General features: G+C 41.2%; 2 protein-coding genes across 4 annotated transcripts in view; one reads left to right on the forward strand and one right to left on the reverse strand.

The window, feature by feature from the left end:
- Positions 1-5,877, reverse strand: part of RFC1 (replication factor C subunit 1) — a 46,148-nt gene extending 40,271 nt beyond the window's left edge. For both annotated transcript variants that reach the window (XM_088131169.1, XM_088131168.1), the window contains exon 1: positions 5,690-5,877. In XM_088131169.1, the coding sequence (XP_087987295.1) occupies positions 5,690-5,692 (3 nt within the window). In that variant the 5' untranslated portion in view covers positions 5,693-5,877. The remainder of the gene's footprint in view (positions 1-5,689) is intronic.
- A 19-nt stretch (positions 5,878-5,896) lies between these two features.
- Positions 5,897-25,578, forward strand: KLB (klotho beta). 2 transcript variants are annotated; one of them, XM_088131170.1, is made up of 6 exons: positions 5,897-6,866; positions 7,545-8,819; positions 17,960-18,470; positions 19,635-19,903; positions 21,213-22,356; positions 24,659-25,578. In XM_088131170.1, exons 2-6 carry the CDS (start codon positions 8,085-8,087, stop codon positions 25,054-25,056), a joined length of 3,057 nt encoding a protein of 1,018 aa, XP_087987296.1. In that variant the 5' UTR covers positions 5,897-6,866; positions 7,545-8,084; the 3' UTR covers positions 25,057-25,578. The 2 variants fall into 2 exon arrangements, with proteins under 2 accessions (XP_087987296.1, XP_087987297.1); XM_088131171.1 differs by having other exon boundaries at positions 5,897-6,603.
- The last annotated feature ends 2,320 nt before the right edge of the window (positions 25,579-27,898 follow it).

Consider the following 27,898-nt stretch of genomic DNA (forward strand, 5'->3'; position numbering starts at 1 on the left):
TAACCTATCAGATTTTCAACCATATCACTGAGGTTTTATTTTAATTCCTACATTTTTTGTGGAGTAAGATATATTATGATTTCTCTCCTCTTTGGGCCTATTTGGAGAACAAATGCATAACACCTTTGAAATCTTGGAAATTTTTAGAGTCCAAGTATATTAAATCAGTATCACTGTTTCTTGCTTTGAAAGCTGTTAGGCATATTTAGTAATTAATTGGTACACAATTATATTTTTGATCCTACATCACAGGAGAAGTTGATATTGTAGTATAACTTAAATTTGAAAATAGCAGGGAAGATGTTCCATTGGAATGCTTGGACTAAATAAGGAATTAGTACATTAAATGAATTGATTTTTATTGGCTGCTTTAAAGATTGAGATATTACTTTTGTGTTTGACTTATCTTCAATATATGCTTGAAAAAATAGATATAATTGAAATATGTATTAACTAAGCAGTATGGCTCAGGTGCTGTAGAAGTCTCTGAGATACCTGCAATTCTAGCTTTTTAGAGATGCTCCACTTTAACAGAATCCAACAGTGCAATTTTATAAAGTATTAAAGGGTGAAATTAAAGTTAGTATTAATTATATATTTGATTTATAGAAGGAAGAATTGAAATATTGAATTCTGGAAAATCAATGGGTCCACATATTTAAAAAATCTGAAAAACACTTTCTATGATTTCAAAATGAATTCATCAGAAACAAATTTCAGTTCTACTGGACCTCTCCAAGAGTGTTTAAAAATGGATGGATATTAGATTTGTTATAGTGGCAATGTAAAAAACCTGAAGAAACTAACTCACATGATTTAGTCTTGTTCTGGTATACCTTTATTTTTGTTTCAAATGAAGACATACGTTAAAATAATTTAAGGACGAAATATTACATTTAATAATCTCTAAGTGAATCGTATCTCTAAAACGTATCTATTAAGCTTAGGGTACAAGCAAAGGAGATAAACCTACATATCTGGAAAGAAAATCATTATCTTGATTTTAAGGAACAGAACCAGGTGAGTTTGTTATCTATTTCTGAAAATTCTTTGTGTTCTAAGAATAAGATGACATAGTACATTACTGTACGATCCAGATTTAATAAGCTTAACAACTGAATTAATTCTATACAAGTATTCATAATTATTATACGGATCTTTTTTCTATTAATTAGAAAGGGAATTTTATGTTTAGGTCATTTAATCACTGTCACATACTTTAGGACTTTTTTCCCACTCTATGAGCATTATTCAATATCTTTTTTTTCTTTTGTATTTCAGTATTTTGACAAATAAAATCAATAACAAAAAACTACTAAAGCCCATTATTTATTTCCAAGTAATTTGTTTCCTGAGGAATTATTCCATTGGATTCAATAAAATTAGGCCCGGGCTATACACACAAGCAGCTAATCAAACAGTAAAACAGTACTACTTCAGTTCAGAGTTGGAAATTGTATGTTCAAACACACATTCATTAATTCACAGACAAAGCAAATAATTAGGAAGACATTACAACAGCTCATTGTAACAATTTTCTGTACATGGGAAGAATCGAATGGAAACACAAATATATGGATGTTTCCAGAGGTGCAACCTACAATATATTAATCTTTATTCTCCATGGTTTCTGCAAACTGTGTGTGCCATATAACATAGGCCAACAAAATCTCTTTGGTTATAATTCTATCTCATTAGCGGCCAAAACAATATGTACATATTAAAGTGCTTAAATATGATTCATGCATCTGCTCCCTCTTGCCACTCAGTTAAAGTGCCTAGCTATCCACTGCATTTTATGGTAACTACATGCTTTCCAGCTGACAATCAAGAAAACCTCTCTCACTTATTTACCTTAGGTGCTAGTCCACATTATCCTACAAAGAGATTTAAATGCATTCTCATAACTACACATTTAATATCTCATGCTAATGGCCATTTCGCCCTGGATAGAACTGTCAGAAGTTTGATCAATGCTTTTGCAATTTCTTTTTTTATATACATATATATTAATACTGAGTGCATATGTTCTCTTTGGAAAGCAAAGATAAGAAATAATGGAAGCAAGAAAAAAGAAACTGTCAGATGCCGTTCTCTTCCCACATCAGCAACTTAATGTTTTTTTCCTGAGTTCGTCAATGTCATCAGAGAGCAAAGACAAGATTAAATAAATGTGCACCAGAGAAGCCAGCAAGTGTATGCTTTGGCACACACCTGTATTTACAAATACTACCACACAGAGAGAAAAACGAAATGTTCTTGAGAGGAAAGAAGCCATTTCCAAATATTACTCAATAGGAAAAAACAAGGTATTGGAAACTTCAGTAGATATCAGAGGGACTATAATTGTTCAAAAGCAATGCAAAAATATCTGTTTTCCTGCATGGTCTATTTTTAAAAAGATGGATAAAAATGTATTTTATATTGCAGTTCTGTCTTTTCCAGAGGCACACAAGCACTGCAAAAGAGGCTCTATAATGCTTTGTGTCATATATTGTTTAAGCCTACATACAATTGCCACTAAGGAAGCAGAACCACAGGCCTGATCCCGTGCTCAATTTGCTATTAGGGAGTTTGTCACCATCGTGAGCATCCCTTTCTCAGCTAATTATACAAAACTGCACAAAATATATTGAATTGAGAGTTTAGGATTTCGGCCTGCCCTAAAGACTGCTAGCTTCCTAACAGAAGAGACAAAGGTTGTGAAACCACTATCTATATTTAATTATATAAAGATTGTATCTGCAAACATGTTAATGGCCATGTTTACCAAGAAAATCATTTCCACTGGGTTCACTAGGACCTGCTTCTAAAAATGTATGCAACTGGTCTAATCCATCAGTACTGATAACCGTCTGTGTCCTTGCCCTATATCCTTCTGAACCCAGACTAATATCAGTCAATTATTGTTAACTGACACTCAGAAAATAACTGGAGAAAAACTGAAGGCAGGATGCTTCACAAGCAAAGTTTGCAATATTTGTCATGATAAAATCTAAACAGCAACAAAAGGGCTACTTCTAAACATAAATGTGTACACATTTTAAACTTAAGGGCATCTGGGATTATTTCTATTCCATTCTATTCAAGTATGTTTTTATCCAAATTAAGCTACTGAATCTGATAATCAACTTCTCTGCGAAGAGTTTTTTGAAAAAAACTCAGAAAAATGCAGACGGTTGAGGAGCAACTGCTCTCATCATAAATAGCTTGGATAACCTATTTTAAAATTAACAGGACAATGAAGGCAATGAATCATTGCTTACAAACTGCTGTAGAAGCAAAGTATAAAAAGAATTGATGTAGGTGAAATTCAGTTCTTCATACTGATGAACACTTCCATTTTGCAGCCATTAAATAAATAAATCCAAACTGCTGAAATTGGTCACACAAGAAATTCCAACAAACTCTGATTTACAGTTAGGAATATTCAGCATCTCTGTGGTTGTGCAAATTTAGCAGATAAATATTTTTAAAGGCACAGAGATAAGCATGATTGATATATGCTTATAAATGAGGAGAATGGGACACATATACCCTCAGAAAGAAAAGCTACCACTGAGGGGGGAAATGGTTGGGAATATCACATTCAAAACTGCTTTTTAAGAAAATGTTTGACATCACTGGAAGTTAAGAGATCAGTTAGATAACTACCAAATACAACATTAATTTTAAGACACAGAAAACAGCATTTAGGCTCACACTAATAACGCAGCCCAATTTACAACTCCCAAACCTGGAATTTTATCAAACCATGGCATTTGTAGGCAAATGCTCAAAATGGATAGGTTATTGGAGGGGGAGGGGAACTTTAAGCTCTTGTCACAACTTTTACTTGTTTCCATGAACCACTATCACTGTAGCAAAAGGATATTTAAATATAACAAGCCTGTAAACATCCGCAAACAAGAGAGCAGTGCCATTTATAATTTTGAAAATTCCTTTTTTTGAAACTGCCATCTAACTTGATACCTGCTTATAATCTCTGTCCCCAGATATGGCAGCCATCTTAACAGAAGCCATTGAAAGGGGAGCAAAAGAAAGCCAACTTGGTGGTTTTATGGGGAAAGAAGGTGTGGCCAGTGACTAACAATTCCTACTTGGGAAATACTTTCTTTTATGAAAAGTCATAACATAGTCCTTCAGAAGTAGCTCCACTACATGTTCAACTGAATTATCAGTTAAGTAGTATATTCTCTTTCTAATCAGCTAATTATAAGTAATTCTATAATATTTGCAAGAAGACGCTGCATGCAGTTTTAATTTTTAAAACTGTAGTTATATAAGCATATACTGGCTAGATTCACACATTGCATTAAGCTATGGCTTATATAAAGTAAACCAGAATTGGCTCAGTTCATACAACATGTGAAACCAAAACTAATCATCAATATTTTAGTTCATCCCCAAACCAGGAAGGTTGAGAAGATGCATTATTTTTCTTAAAAGAAACTATTTTACTAATTATCTTTCCTTCCCCCAGAAAGATAACTGATGTTGATTTTTTGAAGAAGAAAAAAAAGTTCTATCGGATTTTCTGTATGACACGAATTGCTTAAAGAATATTTAAGGAACGCAAACATTCACAGCTATGCACATACTTTTTTGAATAGCGGGGGAATATCAGAACCAAAGTGCTGTGATTGGAGGTGTTTAAAAGCCATGCTCACATCAGTAGAAATATACCCATCTTAGGATATGTGCCCAGAAAGTCTCATAAATAATGGTTCTCTGTACCTTTGGCTAGACAGATAAGATGGTTAAGAGGATTATTTCTCTTGAGGCCACTCTGTCTTAAGAAAATAACTAGGCCGCAGTGACTTCCTCTGCTTTTAAAGCAGATCACGCAGAAAGAATGGATTACTTTACAGGCTCTTAGCAAGAGAGTCCTCTAAAAATAGCATTTTTTTGGTGTCTCTATTTAAACAGGCATCTCAAACACATATCCACCTTCCTCTGCGCACGTGAAAGACTTCAGTGGGATTTGCATATATGAAATCAAGCGTGTGCGGGGCAGCGTTGCGTTGCAGCTGAATTTGTTCCCGTGCGTGCGTGTGTGTGTCACTTCGCTGCTGCTGGGAGGGGAAAAACCTGCGACGACACCCTGAACCGCAGCTTCGGCATCCTCGGTCAGCGGGCCGGCAGGGAACGGGGGGCCGCGACGGCTGCTGGAAAGGGCGCGAACTCCTTTCAGCGTGGCCAGCCGGTGCCCGTCCGCCCGAGGCCGGGCCTCCCTTTGCAGTCAGGCGGGGTTGCTTCGCCTTGGAAAGCAAGCCCGGACTCGAAGGGGCGGCTGGCCTCTTGGTGCCCTTCCTCTTTCGGGGGGCTTCGGAACAAGAAGGGTGGACGGACACGGGGAAGGCCGGACTGACCCTCCTCACCGCGGCTTCGGAAGCGAGAGGGCCGGGGCTGACCCTTGCGGAAACCGGGGCCTCTTCCGAATCGAGCCCGAGGCGTTAAGGCGGCGGGGCCTGGGCGCCGCGGAGGGAGGGAGGGAGGGAAGGGGCAGGAGGGCGAGGCCGCATTCTCCCCGCCACATGCCGACCGGGAGGAGCAGGAGCAGTCCTGACGCCCCCTCCCCGCTTTAAGCCCCCCACAGCGCCCGAGAACAACCCCCCCATCCCCGCCTGCACCGAGGGGCAGCGCGGGCGCCGCCGCCGCCGCCGCCGCCGGGCCCGCGCGCGCTCACCATGCTCCGGCCAGACGGGCTCCCGGCGCTCACGACGTCCCCAACGGCCGCGGCGACGGCCGGGCAGCGCGCGGGGCCATCTTCGCGCCAACGGCGAGGCCGCGGCGCGCGCGCTGATCCCGTCACGACGTCGGAAGTGGGCGAGGCGGAGGCCGCCGGGGGGGTCGGGCTGGGCCCCCCCCCGGGGCCTGCGGCGGGACGGGGCTCTCCCGCCCCGGGCTCTCGGGGGAGCGGCGCCGGCCGCGAGGAGGAGCGGGCCGTGTCTGAACGCGGACGCCGGAGAAAGGCCGCCGCTCTCCGGGCAACCCCAGAGAGCCTCCAGGTCGAGCCCTGCCGTGCCCGCCGAGGGTGGCAGCCCAGACGGGGTGGCTCTAGTTAAACCAGGATGGACGGACGGATAGATAGGGAGGTGGATGGAGAGGTGGACAGACAGACAGGCCTTCCAGTCAGTCTTGACCCCTGGCGACTGCCCGGACCGACCCCTGCGGTTTCTTGGCAAGATCCGGACGGGGCCTGCCGTGGCCGCCCCTTTCCTGGGGCTGAGGGGGGCTGGCCCCGGGTCGCCCCGCCGGCCTCGCGCCCCAGGCCACGCTAGAGCTCAGGCCTCCCTGTCCTGACCGCCGCCCCGGACCGGTCCTGGTCAAGTAGGATCGGCGCCATCAAGAGCGCCTCAGGAGGAAGTCAGTTGGTCACCTTTGGACATTCAGGGGCATCTCGCCATGAGCACCGGCCAGCGTTGGCTGGGCTGGAGGAGCTGAAACGCCAAAGAGCTGGAGGGGCTTCTGGAAAAAGACGATAAAGGGCTGCAAAAGCTGTAAATCACACACCCAGGCACCCCCATCGCTTGGGAGGTCTTTACCTGGAAGGAAAATCCTGTTGCCATTCAGAATGGTCCCAGTTCATATTTATAAAAGGTATTCATTAACCTCATTTGCAACACAAAACCGGAACGGATTCAATCGTTCTGTCTTCAAAAGAGAGGAGATAAGAATATTAACACTGATTCATAGTTGACCCGGATAGAACAGAAAACTTGCTTTACGGTTCCATTCAGAAAGTACCCTATTCAATCCTTGGATGGGGCAGGGGGAACGGGGAGGTTACTTTTGCTTTTGTGTCCCTCGCTCTGGAGATAATGTGGAGTATCTCTGTCCAAAGCCTGGAGAGTTTCTAGCAAGTGAGTTCACACAACATAGCCACATTATGCTTGGCCACATCTCAGGTGGTAGGGTGGAAGGCTGGAGATCCCAAGCTGCCTATTGCAGAAGCCCTCTGACTTTTTTCCTTTGTTTAAAGCATGCTGGAAAACATGTCATGGAGGGTAGCAATTGTATATGTCTATTCCAGGATAGCCTCTTATAAAGGATAGAAGAGGTGGGGAGATATGTTGATAAAATCTGCAGGACACATTTCATACCACAGCCTCATACCTGCCCTTTAGCAGAGAGCCATCTTTGTATTAATTCTCCAGAGTAATGAACAAGCAGAATTGCAACTTACCTGTTTTGTTTTAATTTGCTATCTGTGAAGTTGTTTCCTGTTTCCTGTTATATTATTTCCTGTTCCATTTTAATGTATGCTGCCCAGAGTCTTTATGAAGTCAGGCAGCCTTACATATTTGACAAATAAATAAATGTATACTCCAAAGAAAAAATTATAATAACATCACTTATGAATCATGGCAAATGGACAAGGGTTTGACTGAGGTCAGATTTGAAGAGATCAGTTTTCTGCCTCAACTGATGGAGTGGGGGGAAAATGAGGATTGGCTTGTTTTGAGGTGTACGTACATACATATACATTCAAGCCAATTATAGCATCCTGGAGATACTGACACCCATCTGCTTTTGTGCAGATACTGCCAAGACCACATACGGTTCCAACATCCAGAGATACAAACTGCTGCATTACTGAAGATTTTTTGTTACCTGCTGCAGCTTTTGCCCTTACAGCTGCCCTTTTCTCTGACTGAGCACAGGTTAAAAAGTGGCAAATGATTCCTTATTTGAGGCCATTGTGTCTCAAATGCAATTACTTTCTATTCCCTTAAATATAATCGAATCAACAGTTAGCAGCTCCTGACAGCTAAAGCTACTACAACGGATGTTTCACACATTCAGAAGCAGATATAAATTGACAGAGAAGCATTCAGGGCGAGATACCCCACTGGCATTCCCCGGTGGCAGTAAAAAGCAGAACACATGCTTGATCCTAAGTCCTGTAGTTCAGGCTAATTATTAACAAGGCTTCTGTAGTCACAAGCTTTTTACCGAAGCTTTGATAAGACACTTCAGGGACGAGGGGCGAATGAAGACAAGCTATGCAGCAGGAATCCAGGGATCAATTTTCAGCAAAAAAGAAATGTGACTTTTAGCATCTGCTCCAGAAGTATACAATGGCTTGCTGGCATCTGGAAGGACCTGTAGCTTTATGGGCTTTCGTTTTCATACAGTCCATTCCTGGATTTCACAGGAATGGCAGTTCTGTGTGGGAAAAGGACCCCAATTTAAGTCCTGTGAATGAAACGCAGTTGTTTCTGTATGACACGTTTCCTCCAGATTTCCTCTGGGGAGCGGGGACCAGTGCGTTTCAGGTGGAGGGGAGTCAGCACAACGATGGAAAGGGTCCCTCAATATGGGAACACTTCCTTCCTTCATACCTCCAGGATGCTTCCAGAATGGAGGACTCGAATGACAGCTACACTTTTCTGGAAAAAGACTTAACTGCTCTGAGTTTTTTGAAAGTTTCTTCCTACCACTTTTCCATTTCATGGCCAAGGCTATTTCCTACTGGGATGGTAACGGCTGTCAATGAAAAAGGACTCAGCTACTACAACCGTCTCATAGACGCTCTCATCCACAGACATATTGAGCCTATAGTCACTCTCTACCACTGGGATTTGCCTTGGGCATTGCAAGAAAAATATGGGGGCTGGGAAAATGACTCCCTCATTGCTATTTTCAATGATTATGCCACTTTTTGCTTCCAAGTCTTTGGAGATCGTGTGAAGTACTGGATTACAATCCACAATCCTTATCTAATTGCTTGGCATGGGTATGGCACAGGGCTTCATGCTCCCGGAGAGAGGCGTGAAGACGCCGTCTACGTGGTAGGACATAACCTGATCAAGGTATGGCAGAGGAAAATTTTGCTTTAAGAGGGAAACTATTACTGCAGCAAATAATAGTAGGAAAGGAAGTTATAAGAATGAAAGGTGATAGTAGGAAGAGGACAGGTAATGCTTCTATACAATCTTTGCACATGAAATGTATTTCTTGCTTTCTTACAGAAATTTTAACAGTGCTATATTTTAGTTGGAATACATCCCTGATTCTTGTTTGTCTACTGAAAATTTTGCATTTTCCTTTTGTCCTTTCATAATCAGAACTCTAGAAATGTTGAGATTATTTGATGAGCCCAAAAAACATAACTGATCTTTCTAGAATCCCAGTTCAAGGAACACATAATTCCGGGGTGATAAAATCTCATTGCAGATTGTGGCCACTCTGCTAATCTCACACATTCTTGTTAATTGTTTGAAGATAAACATGTCAATATTTAAGAACTTCAATATGACGTCAAGCTTGTTCTGCTTCCAGGTATTTCTTTCATTTAAGGTATTTCCCTCTCACTTGAATTGTACTCCCCAAAGATGTTACTTTCTGTGTCTGAATGTTTATAAAATCAGAGTGCTAATTCAAAGATTGCATCAAACCCACATAGTCTGCATTTTTTTAGGTTTCTCTGTTGCTTAGTAGAATGGAAGCATGGTGCCATCACACTGACATGGCATCATATGTGAACAGAGGTGCTGTATCAGGATAACCTTTGTTCTGTTCAAGGTAGCTTTTATTACAGATAATCAATACTGCTTCCAATCAGAACTGAATTCTTTCCGAAACTTATACTTCCCTAGATAACTTAGTCCCTTAGAAGAGAAAGAATAACCACACTCTAAAGAGATGTTGCAGATTTTTGTATTGCAATTAGATCTCATACATGAATCCCATCCTGCCTGCCACTCACCAATTAAAACTAATTTATTTATTTTATATTTCAAATTTAGTCACCGCCCAGTTCACTCAGGGAGTGACTCTGGGCGGTATACAATATATACTTTAGATCTGAAGGTTAAAACTACTCATCTTCTACCTTGCATGCTTCACCAAAATTGAACCTCTGGCACAAGAATACAAACAATATCACAACTGGAGCTGTCATGTTCCCTTTTTCACACTCTTTTTCCCACCCCAGATTGGTAGTTTGGACTGTAGAACTAAAGTGCTGATGATGCTGGAGACAGTCATACTCCTAAAAGGTTGACAGAGTAGAGAGTCTTGAAAGAAGTCTAAAACACAGTTATTCCATTCTCCTTTAGCCTTTAAATCAGTCTTCAAAACAGAGAAGTAGCATGCACTTGGAAAAAAATTGTAGCCTGTCTGTATAGATATGGATGTTTTCTCTAATGCTGATGTGTAAGATTCAGAAACAAAATCTACCTGTCATCCAGGTGATGGAAGAATTTCAGGAACAGTCCCTAGAAAAGATTCTTCCATGTGGCTGAACAAAAAGTACATGTGAAGGAGGTAGGGGCTGGTTAGCTTTCATCTGCATGTTCATTATTCAGTGGCTGCAACTTCAAAGAATAATGTGCTCATGGGAATCCAAAGTCAACTACGTACCAAAATTGCATATTGTCACATCACCTTCTTTGCATGTGAAGGTGCAAATCATAATGTGCTGTTCATGGGAGGACCACAGATTTTAGCCCCAAAGTGATCCATTTGGACTTACCAGGAGGCATGGAATCGGCCACCATGATTGGTCAGCCATGGTTATGGCCCACCACAGTGCATGAACCGAACATTTTGTATCTAGTTAAGCAAATGCTTAAGTGCTGTGACTACCCTTTCATGATGCCTGGAGGCTGTGGGGCTCTGGATGGGGAACAACAGGCTTCAGCTGAACCCTAGTAAGACGGAGTGGCTCTGGGTTGGAGGCTTCTCTGTATCTGGGAGTTTACCATCTTTGGTTCTCGATGAGGTTGCCCTGCCCCAGACAGACTTGGTACGTAATCTGGGGGTCCTCCTGGACTCACGACTCCTGCTCAAGGAGCAGGCGGCAGTCGTGGCCAGGAGGGTCTTTGCTCAGCTTCATGTTTTGCGCCAGTTACACCCCTTCCTGGATCAGGAGTCCCTCCAGTCTGTCATTCATGCCTTGGTCAACTCTTGTTTAGACTATTGCAGTGCACTCTACATGGGGCTACTCTTGAAGAATATCCAAAAGCTACAACTGGTTTAAAATGTAGCCATGCGGGCACTCTTAGGTGCCCCAAGGATAGCACATGTAACACCTCTGCTGCGGGAGCTGCATTAGGTTCCAGTTTGCTTCCGGGTCCAATTCAGGTGTTGGTTATCACCTTTAAAGCCCTACATGGCATGGGTCCAGGTTACCTGAGAGACCGTCTCACCCCCATTACGTCAACCCATCCCACCTGGTCTGGCAGAGAATGTTACGGATCCCGTCAGCGAGAGAATGTCAACTGGAGGGTCCCAGGAGGAGAGCTTTCTCTGCCGTTGCCCCCACCCTATGGAATATTCTCCCCCCACAGGTGAGGCGGGCCCCTACTCTCCCAATTTTCTGGAAGGAATTGAAGACCTGGCTCTGCCAACTTGCATGGGGCAAGAAGAGATACAACCAACCCTGGGGATGGCTGGTGCCTTAAAGACGCTCCCCAAGTTTATTAACACCTAATTAACATCAGCCTCTTGGAAGTATTATATAGGAAGTTTGTTGTTGTAGTGTATTTTAATTAATCAATATTTATTTATTTTAATTCATATTTATTCCGTTTTTACTGTAAACCATCGCTCAGTAGTGAGATGGGCAGTGACAAATTTGAAATATAAATACATATATAAATCAATCAATCATGGTTAGTCACTGTGTGGCTAGCATCACAAGATTTAGAGCAGGGGTGCCTGCTGGTATCCCTCCTGTAGCTCATAAAGCTCCTATCTTTGAGGGAGGAGGGAGCTGGAAGGGGGTGCTGCTGGCAGGCACTCCTGCACCCATTTTGCTCTTCAACCCCCCCCCCCAAATGCTCCCTAAAAACTAGATCCCTCAAGCCAATAAATTTAGACAAGAAGCAATGGACTTGGTTGCATTTGAAAGATGTGAGGAATTTCCAGGGCTGGTCTCATTTTGGTCTGAGGAAATGAGATGCAAGCTCTTGTCTATTTTCCAGACCGATGTGGATGCCCTTCCACAACCCTTACAGTGTGTTTCATTTAAAAACCAAAATAAAAAACTGATTTTTTTTTTAAAGCTGAACATTTTATTCATTCATTCATTCCTCACATTTATAAGCCTTTCTATATAAGAAAGGTGAAAAATATATTCAAGATGAGAAAGAATGGTAGAGCTGCCACAGGAAACACAGATTTGTTGATTCCAAAACAAAATCATCTTAGATGCCAAGTGGAAATTAAAACAACACGTGTTGCTGTTTTGTGGCAACCTGTTTTCTCTGTGTGTGTGTATGGGGCAATGTCTACCTGTTTCGGATGGATCTTGAAAAGCTAAGCAGGGTCAAACATGGTTAGTACTTGGATGGGACCTGGATTCCCAGGGCTGTAGGCTACACTTGGAAGTTAAAAGACATCCTTGAAGAAGGCAGCAGTAAACCACTTCTGTATTTTTGGTAAGAAAACTCTGTTCATGGCTTCTAGCAGAAGTTACATTGCAGTCCACAAAGACTTTACCCTTTACCTTGTTTTGAACTCCATTTGAAGTTGGTTGGTGAGGTTCTCTCTACCTGTCAGCAGGTGATCAAATCAGATAAAAATTGTTTTGCCAACATCACTGAAAGGAGTCACTTGGACGTTTTCTGAATGTCCTACTTTGTAGCACCTCACTGACTTTCTCTGGGTTTGGAAACAAAGCAGGTTCAAGCCTGCTTATCCTACTTAGTAGTTGAACGGGAGACCTCCAGAAAATGCCCCGTTTGTGAACTAGACTTGGGGGCCAGTGGTGGGGAGAGGAACACCCCAGAAGGCAGCAATGAGAAATCCCTTCCATATTGTTGGGTTGTTAACTATATGGACAAGTCTATTAAGGACTTTTTCCCACACAGGAAGGGTATGTCTGTTTTGTGAGTTTAACCCCCACACTGGTATTTTTTAAAAAAGATATATTCAAATTAAAATAGTTGCAAGGACATTTAGAGACTGCATCTGTGGAGGCAAAGTCATCCTAATTGCTTGATTTTTGCTGGCTAAGTGGCTACTTGGACTTGGACACTTCCTTGCCAGCACATCACAGCATTCTGGGAAAAGGCATCTAAGTGAGGGAGTGTGCAGAGGAGCTGCCGGATCATCCATGCACTGTAGCAGGGATCACCTATCGCCTTTGAACCTATCTCCTCTGCTTATTGATGCACACTGGCACCACTGTTGTCGTCTGGCAGGACTTGTTTGAATGGATGGATAACAAACACCTGACTGGTAAACAACTGCTGAGGAAATGGTGGAGGGCAGAACTCAGCTGAGCCTGCCCTGGACTTCTAATCTAGTCTGCTTCCCTCGGGTGCAGCCGAACAAGCTGACTCATGCCAGCAGTGAAGCTGAATGCCAATCTACATGACTGAAGTCCTTTCTCTGAGACAACAAGATAGGTTGGCGTCTCCTCCAGATAGATCATTGGCATGCAACATTTCCAAGCCCTGTTCCACCACTGGCTTGATAAGTTAAGGGGGCTGCTCTAGGCCTAGCCCAAACTGAAATAATAGATTAAACAATATTTGAGCAAAACAATTTCTCAGAGATGCCTTCTCCATCAGTGCCTTCCAAGTGTGCTGGGACAATATTGATCTGATAAGTCAGCATTCTAGAAGTTGTCACAGCTGGCAAAATGGTGATGTGATCATCTAATGCAAGAGGTAGGAAAGCCCACTAACTTAGCTCTGAAAATTAAATATATGGAGGATAGCCCAGTCAATAGTTATTAGTCATAGCTATTCATATTGATTATTACATGGAAACATTAAGGTTCAGAATCACTGAATACCAGTTGTGGGGGAACAGAAGCAAAAGGGGACTATTGCTTTCATGGACCACGTGTGATCCTAGCAGGATCATCCAGCTGAATATTGTGGGTAACAGGATGCTGAATTAGATGGACCTTCAGTACGGATCCATTACATCTGTTATGTTATCAGCCCATTAAGCATCAGTCTTTCCTCAGGACAAATTCCCACAACAGAAGTGACCTAAATGTGTCAAAAACACTTAGGGAGAGAGGGAAAACGTGTGAACAGAATGCTGTGGCTATAACAATGGTGTATGGCTTAGCATGTTGTGTGAACCTAAGCCATAATAGGTTTATTCAATATATCATAAATAAGACAAACCATGGCTTGGTATGCTGTGCAAACTCAGCTTTTCTTTCTCAGGTAGAATGGAGTCAGTGGTCAGCATCCAATTTCACAACGACTAGATTTTGCTGATAACTGAATTAGGAGAACAATCACCAGGTTTGCTGTGTATCTGCAGTAACATTGAAGCAAGAGATCTTTATTTAATCTGACTATGTGCTTTCAGACCAATGAATGATTTACCTCTACCTTATCATAAGATATGGAAGAATTCTACAAAGAAATCTCAAGGATTATGAAGCCATTGTAGGACAAATACTCACTTCTTAAATTCTTGCTCACTAAACATTTCCCACAAAGTAATAAAGTAGGAGTTGTTTGATGGATATGCAAAACTCATCTGTTCTCTTATAGACTTATCTTTCTGGGTGGAGGCAGGTCCAGATAAACAATCTAAAAGGGTCTTACAAGCAGACCTGCCTTGCTGCTTTGTACATTCTTTGATTCCACAACTGACCCAAGCAGGTAGAGTCGTAATTGTTCTTCTGCTATAGCACTTTGATGCCAGAAGTGGTCAGGTTAGCCCAGGGCAAAGCAACTGGATGCTGAGTAGAACTCAGAAGACCTTTGAGACGTATTAACAAATGGAGATGTGTGAAAAGCTGCTGTTTTTGGATGCGTTATTTTTATGATATCCCATTCCATTTTTCTTCTCACCAATTATTTCCCCCCATGGGGTTCCAGGAAGGAAGGAAGGAAGGAGTCTAAAATATGTTTTCTCAGTAAAAAGTGCTTGTTTTTGCTTACAATATAATGCAGATAAAATCACTGAAGTTAGTACATGCTCCATGGTTTCTAGTTGGAGTAAGAGCTTTGCTTCTTGGAAAGGTATTGTCTTGAGTAGATCCTTGGCTTAGTTAGTGTCAAAGATTGGACTTGGTTAACTAGCCCAGTTTCTCTTGCACAATAGGGAAGGTGGTGCAAGATAAACAATTGCCTCTGCTTAGACTGTTAATCAACAGTCAACAATAATTAACTGTTACATAGCATCTTCCACTTACACAGTATTTGGAAAGGGTTTTAAGGCTGTAGTTGTACGCACACGTATCTGAGCATAAGTGCTAGCAGATGCAGGAGTAGGACTTCTGCACAAATACGTTAGTTAGATGCAGTGGGTAAAACAGGTGGACTTGGGCCAGGCCTTCCTGGGTAAGAAAAAATGGCCATCCATTCTGCCATGTTTTCCTTTCTGCTATCCAGGCAGCCTTTGGAGAGAACGGAAAGGAGGTCAAACACCACCCTCCAACCTATCTTTACGGTATTTACAAGAATACCTCTGGGCTGACATAAACTTAAAAAAAAAAAAAGATTGATGCATTCAGTGGTTTCTTTGGAAGTTCACCCCACTGCCCCCCCCCCCCACAAGAAGCTGAACTAAGAAACAGCATTCTGGGGGGTGGGAAGAGAGAATGGTGGGGGAAAACGCTCTCATGCATTTTCTGGCCAGTGGATGTTTTGGGACTGATCACTCCCGCCATGGCTGCCGATATGCCAGTAGCCAAATTCTCCAGGGAAGCCATTTTGTGACTGGATCCAAATTAGGCTCATAACTTTCCAAATGTGTTGAATAACCCACAAAGTTGAATAGCCCCCAAATTTGCTATCCTGCTTGTAATGCAGCTTTTCCAAATCTGACCCCTTTTGGATATGGGGGACTACAACTCTGATCATCCCTAGCTTCCACACACAGCTGCCATGCTCTAGATGAGTTGGCCAAATCTTGCAAGCCCTACTCGTCGTTGCCCAACTTTAGGGAATAATATTATTCTCCGAGTAATAAATAAGATTACTCAATTTTCCTAATAGTTAACTACTGTGAGTTGACTGAGGAGGAGCAAGAAGATATGCAAAAATTAATGCAGTCAGTACTAGGTTGTACTGTCATTTATTGATTCTGGTTCCATTGTTTACTTAACTCCTTGCCTTGTCATCAAGAGTCAAACAGATTAAACATTAAGCAGCAATTTCGGGGGGAGAAGTTGTTAGACGAATCTAGGCTTCTATAATTGATTTTGATATCACATCTCCCAGAGTTCTCCATATTGACCACAAGATTGGGAACTCTGGGAGTTGCAGTAATGTATCTGAAAGACACCAGCTTGGAGCAACTTCTGTGGACTCCAAAGTACAAGTCAAGACTAGGTACCATCTCCCTGTTTATTTCTGTCAACTCTGTGTCTCTTGCCCCTTCTCTCCAAGCATTTAGAGAAGCACATGTAAGAGTTACTCCATGTTATTTTCAGAAAGGACAGATGCAGAGCCACTCATTAAGTTTAATGAGTAGTGTGATTCACTTGTTGATGGTAGAAGCAGGGTTATTTTCCATCTCAAAGGTTAATGTCAATGTCGAGGCCTTGGATAAATGCTCCGAAAAAGATTATCACGCTGGAAACTACAAGGGTTGATACTGGTTTGTTCCACATTTATCATTCTGAAATGTTTCCTCAAGGCTGACAGCTGTCCTAGTTCCGGTTCCTGTCCTGCCACTCTTAATGAGCTACATCCTGCTTTGGGAAGGAGATATATTAGGCTGGTACAACTTTCAAAATAAATGTTGAAGTGGGCTTGCTTTGCTGAGTCACTGATGTTGGAGTTGGAGAAGTCTTACCCCACACCTATCGTATTTCCTTTGTATGTAAAGCGCCACTCCCTTTATCCCAAAGCAAAGGGTTACACTTAAACCACACAAATAATCACGTAGTTGCCTTTACCTAGGAAGAAGAGGTCAAATTGCCTCCTGTAAATCAAATACATTTCTCAGAAACCTTATAACCAACCTTCAGCCCGTTCCTACGAGCTTTTCGTTTTTTTAAGTGCTGCTGTTCTTCCACAGTGTTTTACTTTCATGATCATGGACTCCTGAGGTGCCCTAAGTGCAGTGGCCGCTTCCTTGTCACATCTGACTTTTATTTATTTTTGAAAGAGTCTTTGAATTAAAAATGAATTGGTGGAAAACCTGGTATGCTGCAAAACTGAGAACGGGTTTCAAGTAAAAAAATGGTGGGTGCGCCGCAGCCCAGGACATTGTCTGAACATTTTTCCTTCTGCTTTAAGAAGACGAAAGGAAGGGTCCTGGGAAGTAAAAGTCAGTTTTGGGGCTTCTACATTCACCCTCTAGTGTTTTTCAAACTAGGCAATGTTAAGTTGTGTGGTCTTCAACTCCCAGAATTCCCTAGACAGTATGCATTCTGGGAGTTGAAGTCCAACATCTTAAAGTTGCCAAGTTTGAAAAACACTGCTCTGGTGTACTCCAACTGTTCCTATAGTCACTTTGTGAGAACACTGAAGACAAGTTCTTAAAAGTCAAATATGTCCACCAGCCCCAAGTGGTGAGGGAGTCCTGATACTGAAGGGAGAGACTGACATTTTAACTGTGGACAGATTCAGGGTTAAATCATTTATCATTTACTAGATGATGGGGGGCACAGCAACCCTTCCCAGCCAGATTTCTGACTCTATTCCTAAGAATACAGCTTAGTTCATGGAAAGAATATATTCCTATCACTTGGAAATTACTGACCAATAAAATATTTCTATAGCAATAAATTCCAAATGAATGAACTAACAGATTTATTGTGCTTGGAGCTTTCAGGAAATTAATTTGATAAATTGAATACTAGCTTATAAAGTCCTATATCACAATAAACCTGTTTGTCTTTGTCTTTAAGGTAGCTCAAGTGTCTTTGTCATTAAAAAGCTGTGATTTCTTAATAAGCAATAATTAATAAACACATGTATTTTAATATTTACATCTAACAAATATATTTGTAGCTCTGCAAAAACTGCAACTAACATGTATAATATATTTAAACTCCAAATGTATTTTTCTTCCTTAGGCTCATGCAAAAGTCTGGCATAATTACAACCAACATTTTCGACCCCATCAGAAAGGTTTTTTATCAATCACGTTGGGATCCCACTGGATTGAACCAAACAAAATCAATGATGAATTAGATATTAAAAAGTGTCAACTGTCATTGCAGAAAGTGCTAGGCTGGTTTGCCAAGCCAATACATGGAGATGGAGATTATCCTGAAGAGCTGAAGATCGAACTTGCATCTCTCCTACCAAATGCTACTCCAACTGAAAAAAATTTTTTTAAAGGGACCGCTGATTTCTTTGCATTTTCTTTTGGCCCAAATAATTTTATACCTCCAGGCAAGCTGGCGAAAATGGGACAAATTTTCTCACTCGACTTGAGGGGAATACTGAACTGGATTAAATTGGAATATAATAATCCTAGAATCTTGATTGCTGAAAATGGATGGTTCACCAATAAAGATGTAAAAACAGAAGATACTACGGTTATTTACTTGATGAAGAACTTTATTAATAAGGTGTTGCAAGGTTTGTAAGGAGATTGGGGGATTTGAAAGTGGTCAGTCATGTTGAAAGAGTGCCACTTAAATGAGACGGTATGGAAAATCTAACAGAGGAGTCAACTGCATGTGATGGCAAATTCATCACTATATCTAACTTTGCAGAATGTATTAAATATAGATAGTATCAACTAAGACAGTGTTCCTCAACCTTGGTAGCTTGAAGATGTGTGGACCTCAACTCCCAGAATTGAGCTATGCTGGCTGGGGAATTCTGGGAGTTGAAGTCCACACATCTTCAAGCTGCCAAGGTTGATGAACACTGAATTAAGAGGCCAATAGGTAAAATAACCAATTGAAGCATGCAAATTTCCTTCTCTCCCATTGCAGTCCTAAAGAAAATCCCTTTGGGATCCTATTGGAAGGAAATATCTGGGGTCAAGTGGTTGATGATAGATTAGGAGAGAGCCTCCCAAGCCCCTTGACCTAAATTAAAAGCTCTTGGAGGCAATTAGTCTAGATTAGCGTTCCTTAAAGTGTGGTCCAAGGACCACTGGGGGGTCCCCCAAGACCCACTCAGGGGTCTGCAAAATCAAAATTATTTGACAGATATTGAAGATATTTGCAAAAATTTAAAACAATGTCCCTCATCTCATTATTATTTTTGTTAAAAAAATATAGGGTTTTATCATGAAAAATGTTTTATTTACATTAATATCTAACGGATTTAATATTTTTTTCATGATTCAATAAATAAATATCCTACAAATGTGTCAATCTTAATTTTTAATATGGTAAATATTGATAAATGTAACCTATACCAACAAAAGCTTTTTTGGGGTCCTCCATAATTTTTAAAAGCGGGAAGGGTTCCTGAGAGCAAAAGGTTGGTGGCAAGAATAATCTATGCCTTCCTTAGCTGCTCACCAGAGGTGGAAAAAAAAATAACAAAAAAGGGAAAAGTGAAAAGGTATATGGTGGACTGGACTGATGTGATCCCACCTACCCTGTTGCTGGTCCATACAATTGTCAATCAAAAATAATTCCTTAGATTGGAATTAGATGAACAAATCAGGAAATTGCTAAGAGAAATCCTGCTTCAACCCCTCCCCCCTTACTGGTTCACGTTTGTGATGTATGTATGTCATAGTCTGGGTTTAATTCGACAATTATTTTTATTTATCTTATGCAGCTATTAAATATGATCAGATTGATGTGTTTGGTTATACGGCTTGGTCCCTCCTGGATGGATTTGAATGGCAACATGCTTTCAACAACAGACGAGGTTTGTTTTATGTAGAGTTTGATAGTAAAGAGAAGGAGCGGATTCCCAAGTCATCTGCCTTTTATTATAAGCAAGTCATTCAGGAGAATGGATTTCCTATGAAGGAATCGACCCTGACTTCCCATGGCCAGTTTCCCTGGGATTTCTCCTGGGGTGTGACAGAATCAGTTATCAAGGTAAGCAAACTAACGTAAGCATCCCAACTGTTTGGGGGGATGAAAATTAAAAACATGTTGATGCAGAGTGTTCAAAAATGTTGCAAATATTAAAGTCAGAATGCTCCTATCCCTCATGGTTACATTATCCATTATAAATCAGTCACTATATCTAATCTGCTGCTCCAAACAATAGGTTTTTAAGGCATTTGCTATGGAACTGATACACCATTAAGAGGAGAACATAAATCAGATGATCAAACTCTAAAATATAATTTGAAACACATTCCTAAAACGCACAAGCCATAATACCATTATTAGGTTGGGGCTGTAAAGATAGTGCCAAGTGAAAGTCTCAGGTATGGTTATCCCAATACTGGAGTGCCATTACAGAAAACACCCTTTCCTTATCAATTCTTCTTCTGACATAGATGTGTTCGGGAGATGGGAGAAGACACAACTGAGAAACCTGTTACCCTCCATAGGCGTAGCAAGATGAGTAATACAGAATTGTGGTTAAGCGACAGCTGGAAAAGGTTCCCCATCTCTCTTTTAAGAACATGCACTCTCTTCCAGAACAGGTTGAATACCATTCATCTATGTGGATGAACTATCCACCAGTACTTCGACCTTGCCTAGATATACTGATTTCTTATCCTTCATCCAGTATGTTGTTGTGTCCAAACATTAATTCAGGACACCCCAACCTTCACCTGCATCTGATGGAAAGAAATCCATCATGTCATTTGCAGATTAACATCCCAACTCATATTTTTATATGACCTTGCCTAGATGTATTAATTTCCTATCCTTCATCCATGACCTCCCACAATGGTTGAATCGGCATACAGACCCGCAGCTGCAGAGGTTGCCTCAGCATTGCGCTATTTGACCATGCTAGATGTCCTCCTCTTAGAGGCAATCCTGTATTTCCTTAGAGGAAAAGACTGGGATGCTGTTCAGATCATGCTACGACTACTCTTGTCAATCTCATAAATCTAGAAGAATGAATTCTAGATGTATTGGAAAGAAGATCTTGGGAGACAGGGCAAAGAGATGCCGCCTAGGGAATGGTCAGATAAGAGAGGGCATAGCCTGCAGCTAGACAATGGGTGGAGCAAGAGGCTCAGAAGGGACCCTCCCTAGTTTATCGGGCTGCAAAGGAGGTGGCAGGAGATTGATACTTTCAGACTTGCAAGATTCTGTTAATGTAGCTTTACAATAAAGTAGAATTGGTTTATTCGTGTTTCCTGTCTGATCTACTTGGTAAGGCTGACAAGAGGGAAGCCAAATATGTAAATCAATATTCTTTATTAATTCTCATTTACAGGCAGAATCCATAGCTTCCTCTCCCCAGTTCTGTGATCCCAACCTGTATCTCTGGAACATCTCTGGAGACGGTAAATTCTACCAGGTGAAGGGAGTGAAATTGAAAACCCGGCCAGCTCAGTGTACAGACTTCATCAGTATTAAAACACAACTTGAACTGCTGTCAAGAATGAAGGTCACTCATTATAGATTCGCTTTCAATTGGTCGCTGCTTCTCCCCAATGGTGATATGTTGTCCCTTAACCGGGAGGTTCTTCGATATTATCGATGTCTGATTAGCGAGATACTTAAACTCAATGTGCAGCCTGTGGTCACCTTGTACTACCCAACCTATCAGTCACTGAACCTGCCAGGTCCTTTACTTCAACATGGCGGATGGTTGAATCAATCCACTGTCCAGGCATTTAGAGCTTATGCAGAAAAGTGCTTCCAGGAATTTGGAGACCTGGTTAGATTTTGGATCACAATTAACGAGCCCAATCGATTCAGTGATATTTACAACAGCAGCAGTAATGATACCTATCAAGCAGCTCACAATTTGTTGATAGCTCATGCCATGGCTTGGCAGGTGTATGATAAACACTATCGGTCTTTCCAGCAGGGCCAGGTATCTCTGTCTCTGCATTGCGATTGGGTGGAACCCGCCAATCCTTATATTGATACCCATTTGGAAGCAGCGGACAGATTCCTCCAATTTGAAGTGGCATGGTTTTTAGATCCACTGTTGAAGACAGGGGACTATCCACCAGCCATGAGAAAGTATCTTGGTTATAAAAAAAGCAAAGGCCTTTCCAGTTCATCTTTGCCTTTTTTCACGAACGAAGAGAAGCAGCTTGTCAAAGGGGCTGCCGATTTCATTGCTGTGAATCATTTCACCACTCGATTTGTGGCCTACGAGTCAAAAAACGGGAGCCGGTATGAATTTGATCAGGACATTCAACTAATGCAAGATTTCACCTGCCTAAGTTCCCCCCTTCGCTCAGCAGTGGTGCCTTGGGGATTACGCAAAGCCCTGAACTGGATTAAAAAGCATTACGGCGATATAGATATTTATCTCACAGCTAGTGGGATAGAGGATCAGTCCAAAGACAACGATGAGCTACGTAAATACTATATTGAAAAATATGTGCAGGAAGCCTTTAAAGGTGAGTGGATGGCAAAAGAAACTCACCCCAATAATACAAAAGTGCCCCGTGCATTTGTTCAGTACACTTTAAAGAGGATTGCTTAATTGAATCTCCGTATTTCAATTTGCACCTTAGAGTTGAATGAAATTTTGGCTTGAGACAGACACACGGGAAAGGTGCACTATTTTGATTGACTGGAATAATATTGTTAGAAGGTTTTCCTGTAGCACGAGTGAGCTGGATATCCAGTTCTAGCCATAAAGACCAAAATGGGAACAGGGATCAGAAGTCTGGTAGTAGCTTTTCAGACTAAACATTTTTTATCAAAAGGCATAACCTTGATTATGCAGATGGCAGTTACATGTGAGACAAATTACAGGTACCTTATCAATTAATGATTGTAGTTTGTGGCCAAAAATCAACCTCCTCCTGATTTTTGGCCACAATAGACTAACATGGCTTCCCTCCTACAATGTCTAAAATGGGGACAAAGGATTCATTCGTACTTGTGTCATGTTTGACACAACAGCATTGTGTTTGATTGTTCCTTACACTTCAGGTCCTAAAGTAGCCTTCCTGTCCCTACTGCTCTCTGGATGTGTCAAACTATGTGTGTTGTGCTGGCTGAGCATGGGATTATAGTCTAGCACTCCTGGTGAGCCCTAAATTGAAAGAGATTGTTCCCATTATATTCAGAAATTCCAGGCCAAACACCACCCTCCCTTACTAAAAGTAGTTCACTTCTGCAGAAGTTATACATTCCTGCCCAAAACAGCCTGGTTCATCAGCTATAAAGCTGACTTCAGCAACCATGTTTTCCAAGCCAATTATTTTTCATCATGCAGCTGATTAACTTTCTAAAAAAATACCAAACTATTCCATCCAAATGGGAGAAAAATGAATTGAATTCTTCCCTTCTGCCCATTACTCGCTCATGAATTGAAGAGGCTGGGGTCTGAACTTCTGCCAAGTAGCAATACCTACCAGGGTGGGGGAAAACAGGCAAAATGGCAATTGAGGCATGTACAAAAGCGGTAAGGTTTGGACTGCAATGCCGTAACAGCCACCTTGCCTGTTCTGACCCTGCCCCGGGGATGCTGCTGCCTACGAGGATGTGCTGCTGTGAAATGACAGGCCTGTCATTAGGAGACTGTTTTCTGTCTCCTGGTGTTTAGTTCTCAATATGGCCCAAAGTTGTCCTTTTACCAAACTTTGGAATGTTAAACTTAATTGAGATGGGTGATTATTATCTCGCACTGTGGAACGTAAGTCATGCAACTTTATATACCAAAATCTACAAAACAATAATCAGAGCAATAAAATACAACAATAACCAATATATTTTCAGTAATCGTATCCTTTTTTCACCTGGACTTTGAGATACATTGTCAGAAGGCAAGACTAACAATGGAAGACATGGCATTATAGGGTTATGATGCTGACTGCTTCTTACTTTAACAAATGCAAACATAAAAATCTGAAGCGGCTGGGTGAATAAAGGTATAGTTTTCTGATTACTACACTTTGTTCCACTTAGCCTTATCCCAGGGAGTGGTTGTTCTGCTAACAGTGAACTAACAAGGTTTAATGTAACTTGGCTTTGTATCCTTATTCAGCTGTGGCTATGGAATAGGTCAGTGTCTTTTCAGTTTACTCTATCTCAAAAGACTATTGTGAAAGTCATAGATTACCTTAAGTAACTTGAAGGAAGGGTTGATTTATGAAAAGTTTATGAAATTCTGCAAAACCGCTATATTTTAACCATGAGGGATAACAAATGGTATTAAAAGGAGTGAGGTACAGCAGAACAGGGCAAGAGAATAGGGCTGGGAAAATATTAAGAGATATCACATCAGCAAATTACCCACAATCTTGTGTTGTCAAACCTTAAAAAACCTATTATATGTTTTTGAGGACTATAGTCCATCAGATGCCTAGATGCCTATAAAATACACACAACTCTTATTTGAGGAAAGGAAGGAAATGATAAAAGGAGATGTGAGAGACAGTAAGAATTACTTTTAGAGACCATAAACAAAGCAGTGGTTGTCTGAAACACAAACCCTTCTACCCTCATGAGCTTCTTAACCTACGTAGTGTGACAAGAAATCTTAATGAACATGAAGACCTACTCTAATTCATGAAAGCTTCTAGAAAAAAATGTTAGTTATTGTTAATAACAGCAATATACTTTTTTTTTTTAACTGCAGGAGTCCAGGGAGGCTGGAAATTTTTACACTTGTTTTTTCGAATACTATAGAATAGCTTTTCAGTTCATATAGAAATGAACTATTAACATGAGCTTTGTTGTCCTTTTCAGCTTATCATATTGACAAAGTCAACATCAGGGGCTACTTCGGATTTAAGCTAACAGATGAAATATCCAAACCCAAACTTGGGTTCTTCACGTCTGAATTCAAAGCGAAAGCTTCCGTCCAATTCTACAATCAACTGATCTGCAACAATGGCTTCTCCACGCAGCCTACGAGTAAATGTAGTCGAGAAAAGGAAAAGGCGTCCTGCACGCTCTGCCTACTTTTAATGCAGAAAAAGCCTCTAATATTGTTCGGATGCTGCCTTTTTGCTATGCTAATAATGCTTCTAAATATTGTTGCTTTTCATAAACAAAAGAAAAGAAAACGGCATTGGTCAAAATACTTCCAGCACATCCATGTTTCTGTTGAAACGAGACATAAGAAAGTTCTTAGCCAGATATAGATTCTTTTTCTTTCTCCATTTGTCGACAAGGATTAGAGAAATTATTGGAAACACTCCCAAGTCACTCCAATTAGTGTTCAGCGAGATACTTATGATCAGAATGCCAAATTCAGGATTCTGACACAGAACCACACATGGGTGTTTACAGGGATCCACTCTTCACTCACTTCCTTGTTCCCTGCTCTCAAATAGTTCCAGCTGTTTACTACAGAGAAAATGTCCAGTCAACCAGCTTGGCTCACTTTCTTTAGCCTGATTACACAAACCAATCCAACAGATGCCATTTAAACTACTGCGATGCCTGCACATCTCCACACAAGAGCAACCTATTCTTAAAAAGTGTGCATGTTGGTTTGTTATTTTAATTAGAATTCAACCAAATGCTTTCATTGTTTATATTGGGATAACTACAGTGGGGCAAAAAAGTATTTAGTCAGCCACCAATTGTGCAAGTTCTCCCACTTAAAAAGATGAGAGAGGCCTGTAATTTTCATCATAGGTATACCTCAACTATGAGAGACAAAATGGGGGGAAATCCAGAAAATCACATTGTCTGATTTTTAAAGAATTTATTTGCAAATCATGGTGGAAAATAAGTATTTGGTCACCTACAAACAAGCAAGATGTCTGGCTCTCAGACCTGTAACTACTTCTTTAAGAGGCTCCTCTGTCCTCCACGTGTTACCTGTAGTAATGGCACCTGTTTGACCTTGTTATCAGTATAAAAGACACCTGTCCACAACCTCAAACAGTCACACTCCAAACTCCACTATGGCCAAGACCAAAGAGCTGTCGAAGGACACCAGAAACAAAATTGTAGACCTGCACCAGGCTGGGAAGACTGAATCTGCAATAGGCAAGCAGCTTGGTGTGAAGAAATCAACTATGGGAGCAATAATTAGAAAATGGAAGACATACAAGACCACTGATAATCTCCCTTGATCTGGGGCTCCACGCAAGATCTCACCCCGTGGGGTCAAAATGATCACAAGAATGGTGAGCAAAAATCCCAGAACCACACAGGGGGACCTAGTGAATGACCTGCAGAGAGCTGGGACCAAAGTAACAACGGCTACCATCAGTAACACACTATGCCGCCAGGGACTCAAATCCTGCAGTGCCAGACGCGTCCCCCTGCTTAAGCCAGTACATCTCCGGGCCCGTCTGAAGTTTGCTAGAGAGCATTTGGATGATCCAGAAGAGGATTGGGAGAATGTTGTATGGTCAGATGAAACCAAAGTAGAACATTTTGGTCTAAACTCAACTCGTTGTGTTTGGAGGAGAGAGAATGCTGAGTTGCATCCAAAGAACACCATACCTACTGTGAAGCATGGGGGTGGAAACATCATGCTTTGGGGCTGTTTTTCTGCAAAGGGACCAGGACGACTGATCCGTGTAAAGGAAAGAATGAATGGGGCCATGTATCGTGAGATTTTGAGTGAACACCTCCTTCCATCAGCAAGGGCATTGAAGATGAAACGTGGCTGGGTCTTTCAGCATGACAATGATCCCAAGCACACCGCCCGGGCAACGAAGGAGTGGCTTCGTAAGAAGCATTTCAAGGTCCTGGAGTGGCCTAGCCAGTCTCCAGATCTCAACCCCATGGAAAACCTTTGGAGGGAGTTGAAAGTCCGTGTTGCCCAGCGACAGCCCCAAAACATCACTGCTCTAGAGGAGATCTGGATGGAGGAATGGGCCAAAATACCAGCAAGTGTGTGAAAACCTTGTGAAGACTTACAGAAAACGTTTGACCTCTGTCATTGGCAACAAAGGATATATAACAAAGTATTGAGATGAACTTTTGATATTGACCAAATACTTATTTTCCACCATGATTTGCAAATAAATTCTTTAAAAATCAGACAATGTGATTTTCTGGATTTTTTTTCCCATTTTGTCTCTCATAGTTGAGGTATACCTATGCTGAAAATTACAGGCCTCTCTCATCTTTTTAAGTGGGAGAACTTGCACAATTGGTGGCTGACTAAATACTTTTTTGCCCCACTGTATGTAGTTTGATTTGAAATGACAGGATTTAAGAATTGTGCAGTTTTAAAGAAATGTCTCCACACTTCTCGAACAGAATTCTCCTGGGAGGTGGTGTGGTTTGTAGCTGGGACATTCATCATACTCTTTATTTCATTTTTTGCAATCCAATTAATATTCCAAGTCAAATATCTACATTTAACAGCAACTAGCTATCACCAGTGCTCACCTCCCAATTTGTCTCCAAAAAAAAAAAGAAAAGAAAAGAAAGTACATTTAGGTAAATGCAATTTTTAGTGGTGAGACTGCAGAGTTTAATTCAGTTTCCAAAATAAGAGACAAGTGAAAAAAAAATTGGAAAAAGACCTGAAATATCTCATTTCAAGTTCAGATGAAGAAGGAACAGCAAATGAATTGATTTAAAAGGTAAAGCTACACTTTAGTAAGCAACTGACATCAGACAAAGTCAAAATTAATATTGCAAGGCCCCCGTCTGGGATTCCAGCAGATAGACTTTAAGATGACAAACATAATATTAGAAATTGCTGTTATACTACTAGAAAAAAAGACCTTAGTAGGAAAAACCAAACATTCTGAGAACTCTAGTTTTGGGAAGTATTACATTTTTTTAAAAAGTGGGAATACTATCATAAATTGTGCATATTAGTCCTGAATTCGTCATAAACAAATATCCCATTTGTTAGAAGAAAATGCTCTGTAGTAGTGCATACTTATGTAGTACTAAGTAGAAGCTGTATTTTCACAAGCTGAAAAATTCACCACCCCCACTAAAAGAAGCTAATGTGCATCTTTATAGTCAAGTGATTTCATCTTAGGTGCATATTGCTAAGCTAGA

The sequence above is a fragment of the Python bivittatus genome, unplaced genomic scaffold (assembly GCF_059951505.1).
Source record: "Python bivittatus isolate LINGU-HERP-01145 unplaced genomic scaffold, Pbiv_v1 ctg000970_np1212, whole genome shotgun sequence".
Classification (NCBI taxonomy): domain Eukaryota; kingdom Metazoa; phylum Chordata; class Lepidosauria; order Squamata; family Pythonidae; genus Python; species Python bivittatus.

Excerpts from the sequence above, each read along its gene's own strand:
- KLB (XM_088131170.1), top strand. The coding sequence starts at position 8,085 with ATGGCTTGCTGGCATCTGGAAGGACCTGTAGCTTTATGGGCTTTCGTT. Across the intron at positions 18,471-19,634 it reads TATTAATAAGGTGTTGCAAG|CTATTAAATATGATCAGATT; the intron begins GTTTGTAAGGAG and ends TATCTTATGCAG. Across the intron at positions 19,904-21,212 it reads TGACAGAATCAGTTATCAAG|GCAGAATCCATAGCTTCCTC; the intron begins GTAAGCAAACTA and ends TCTCATTTACAG.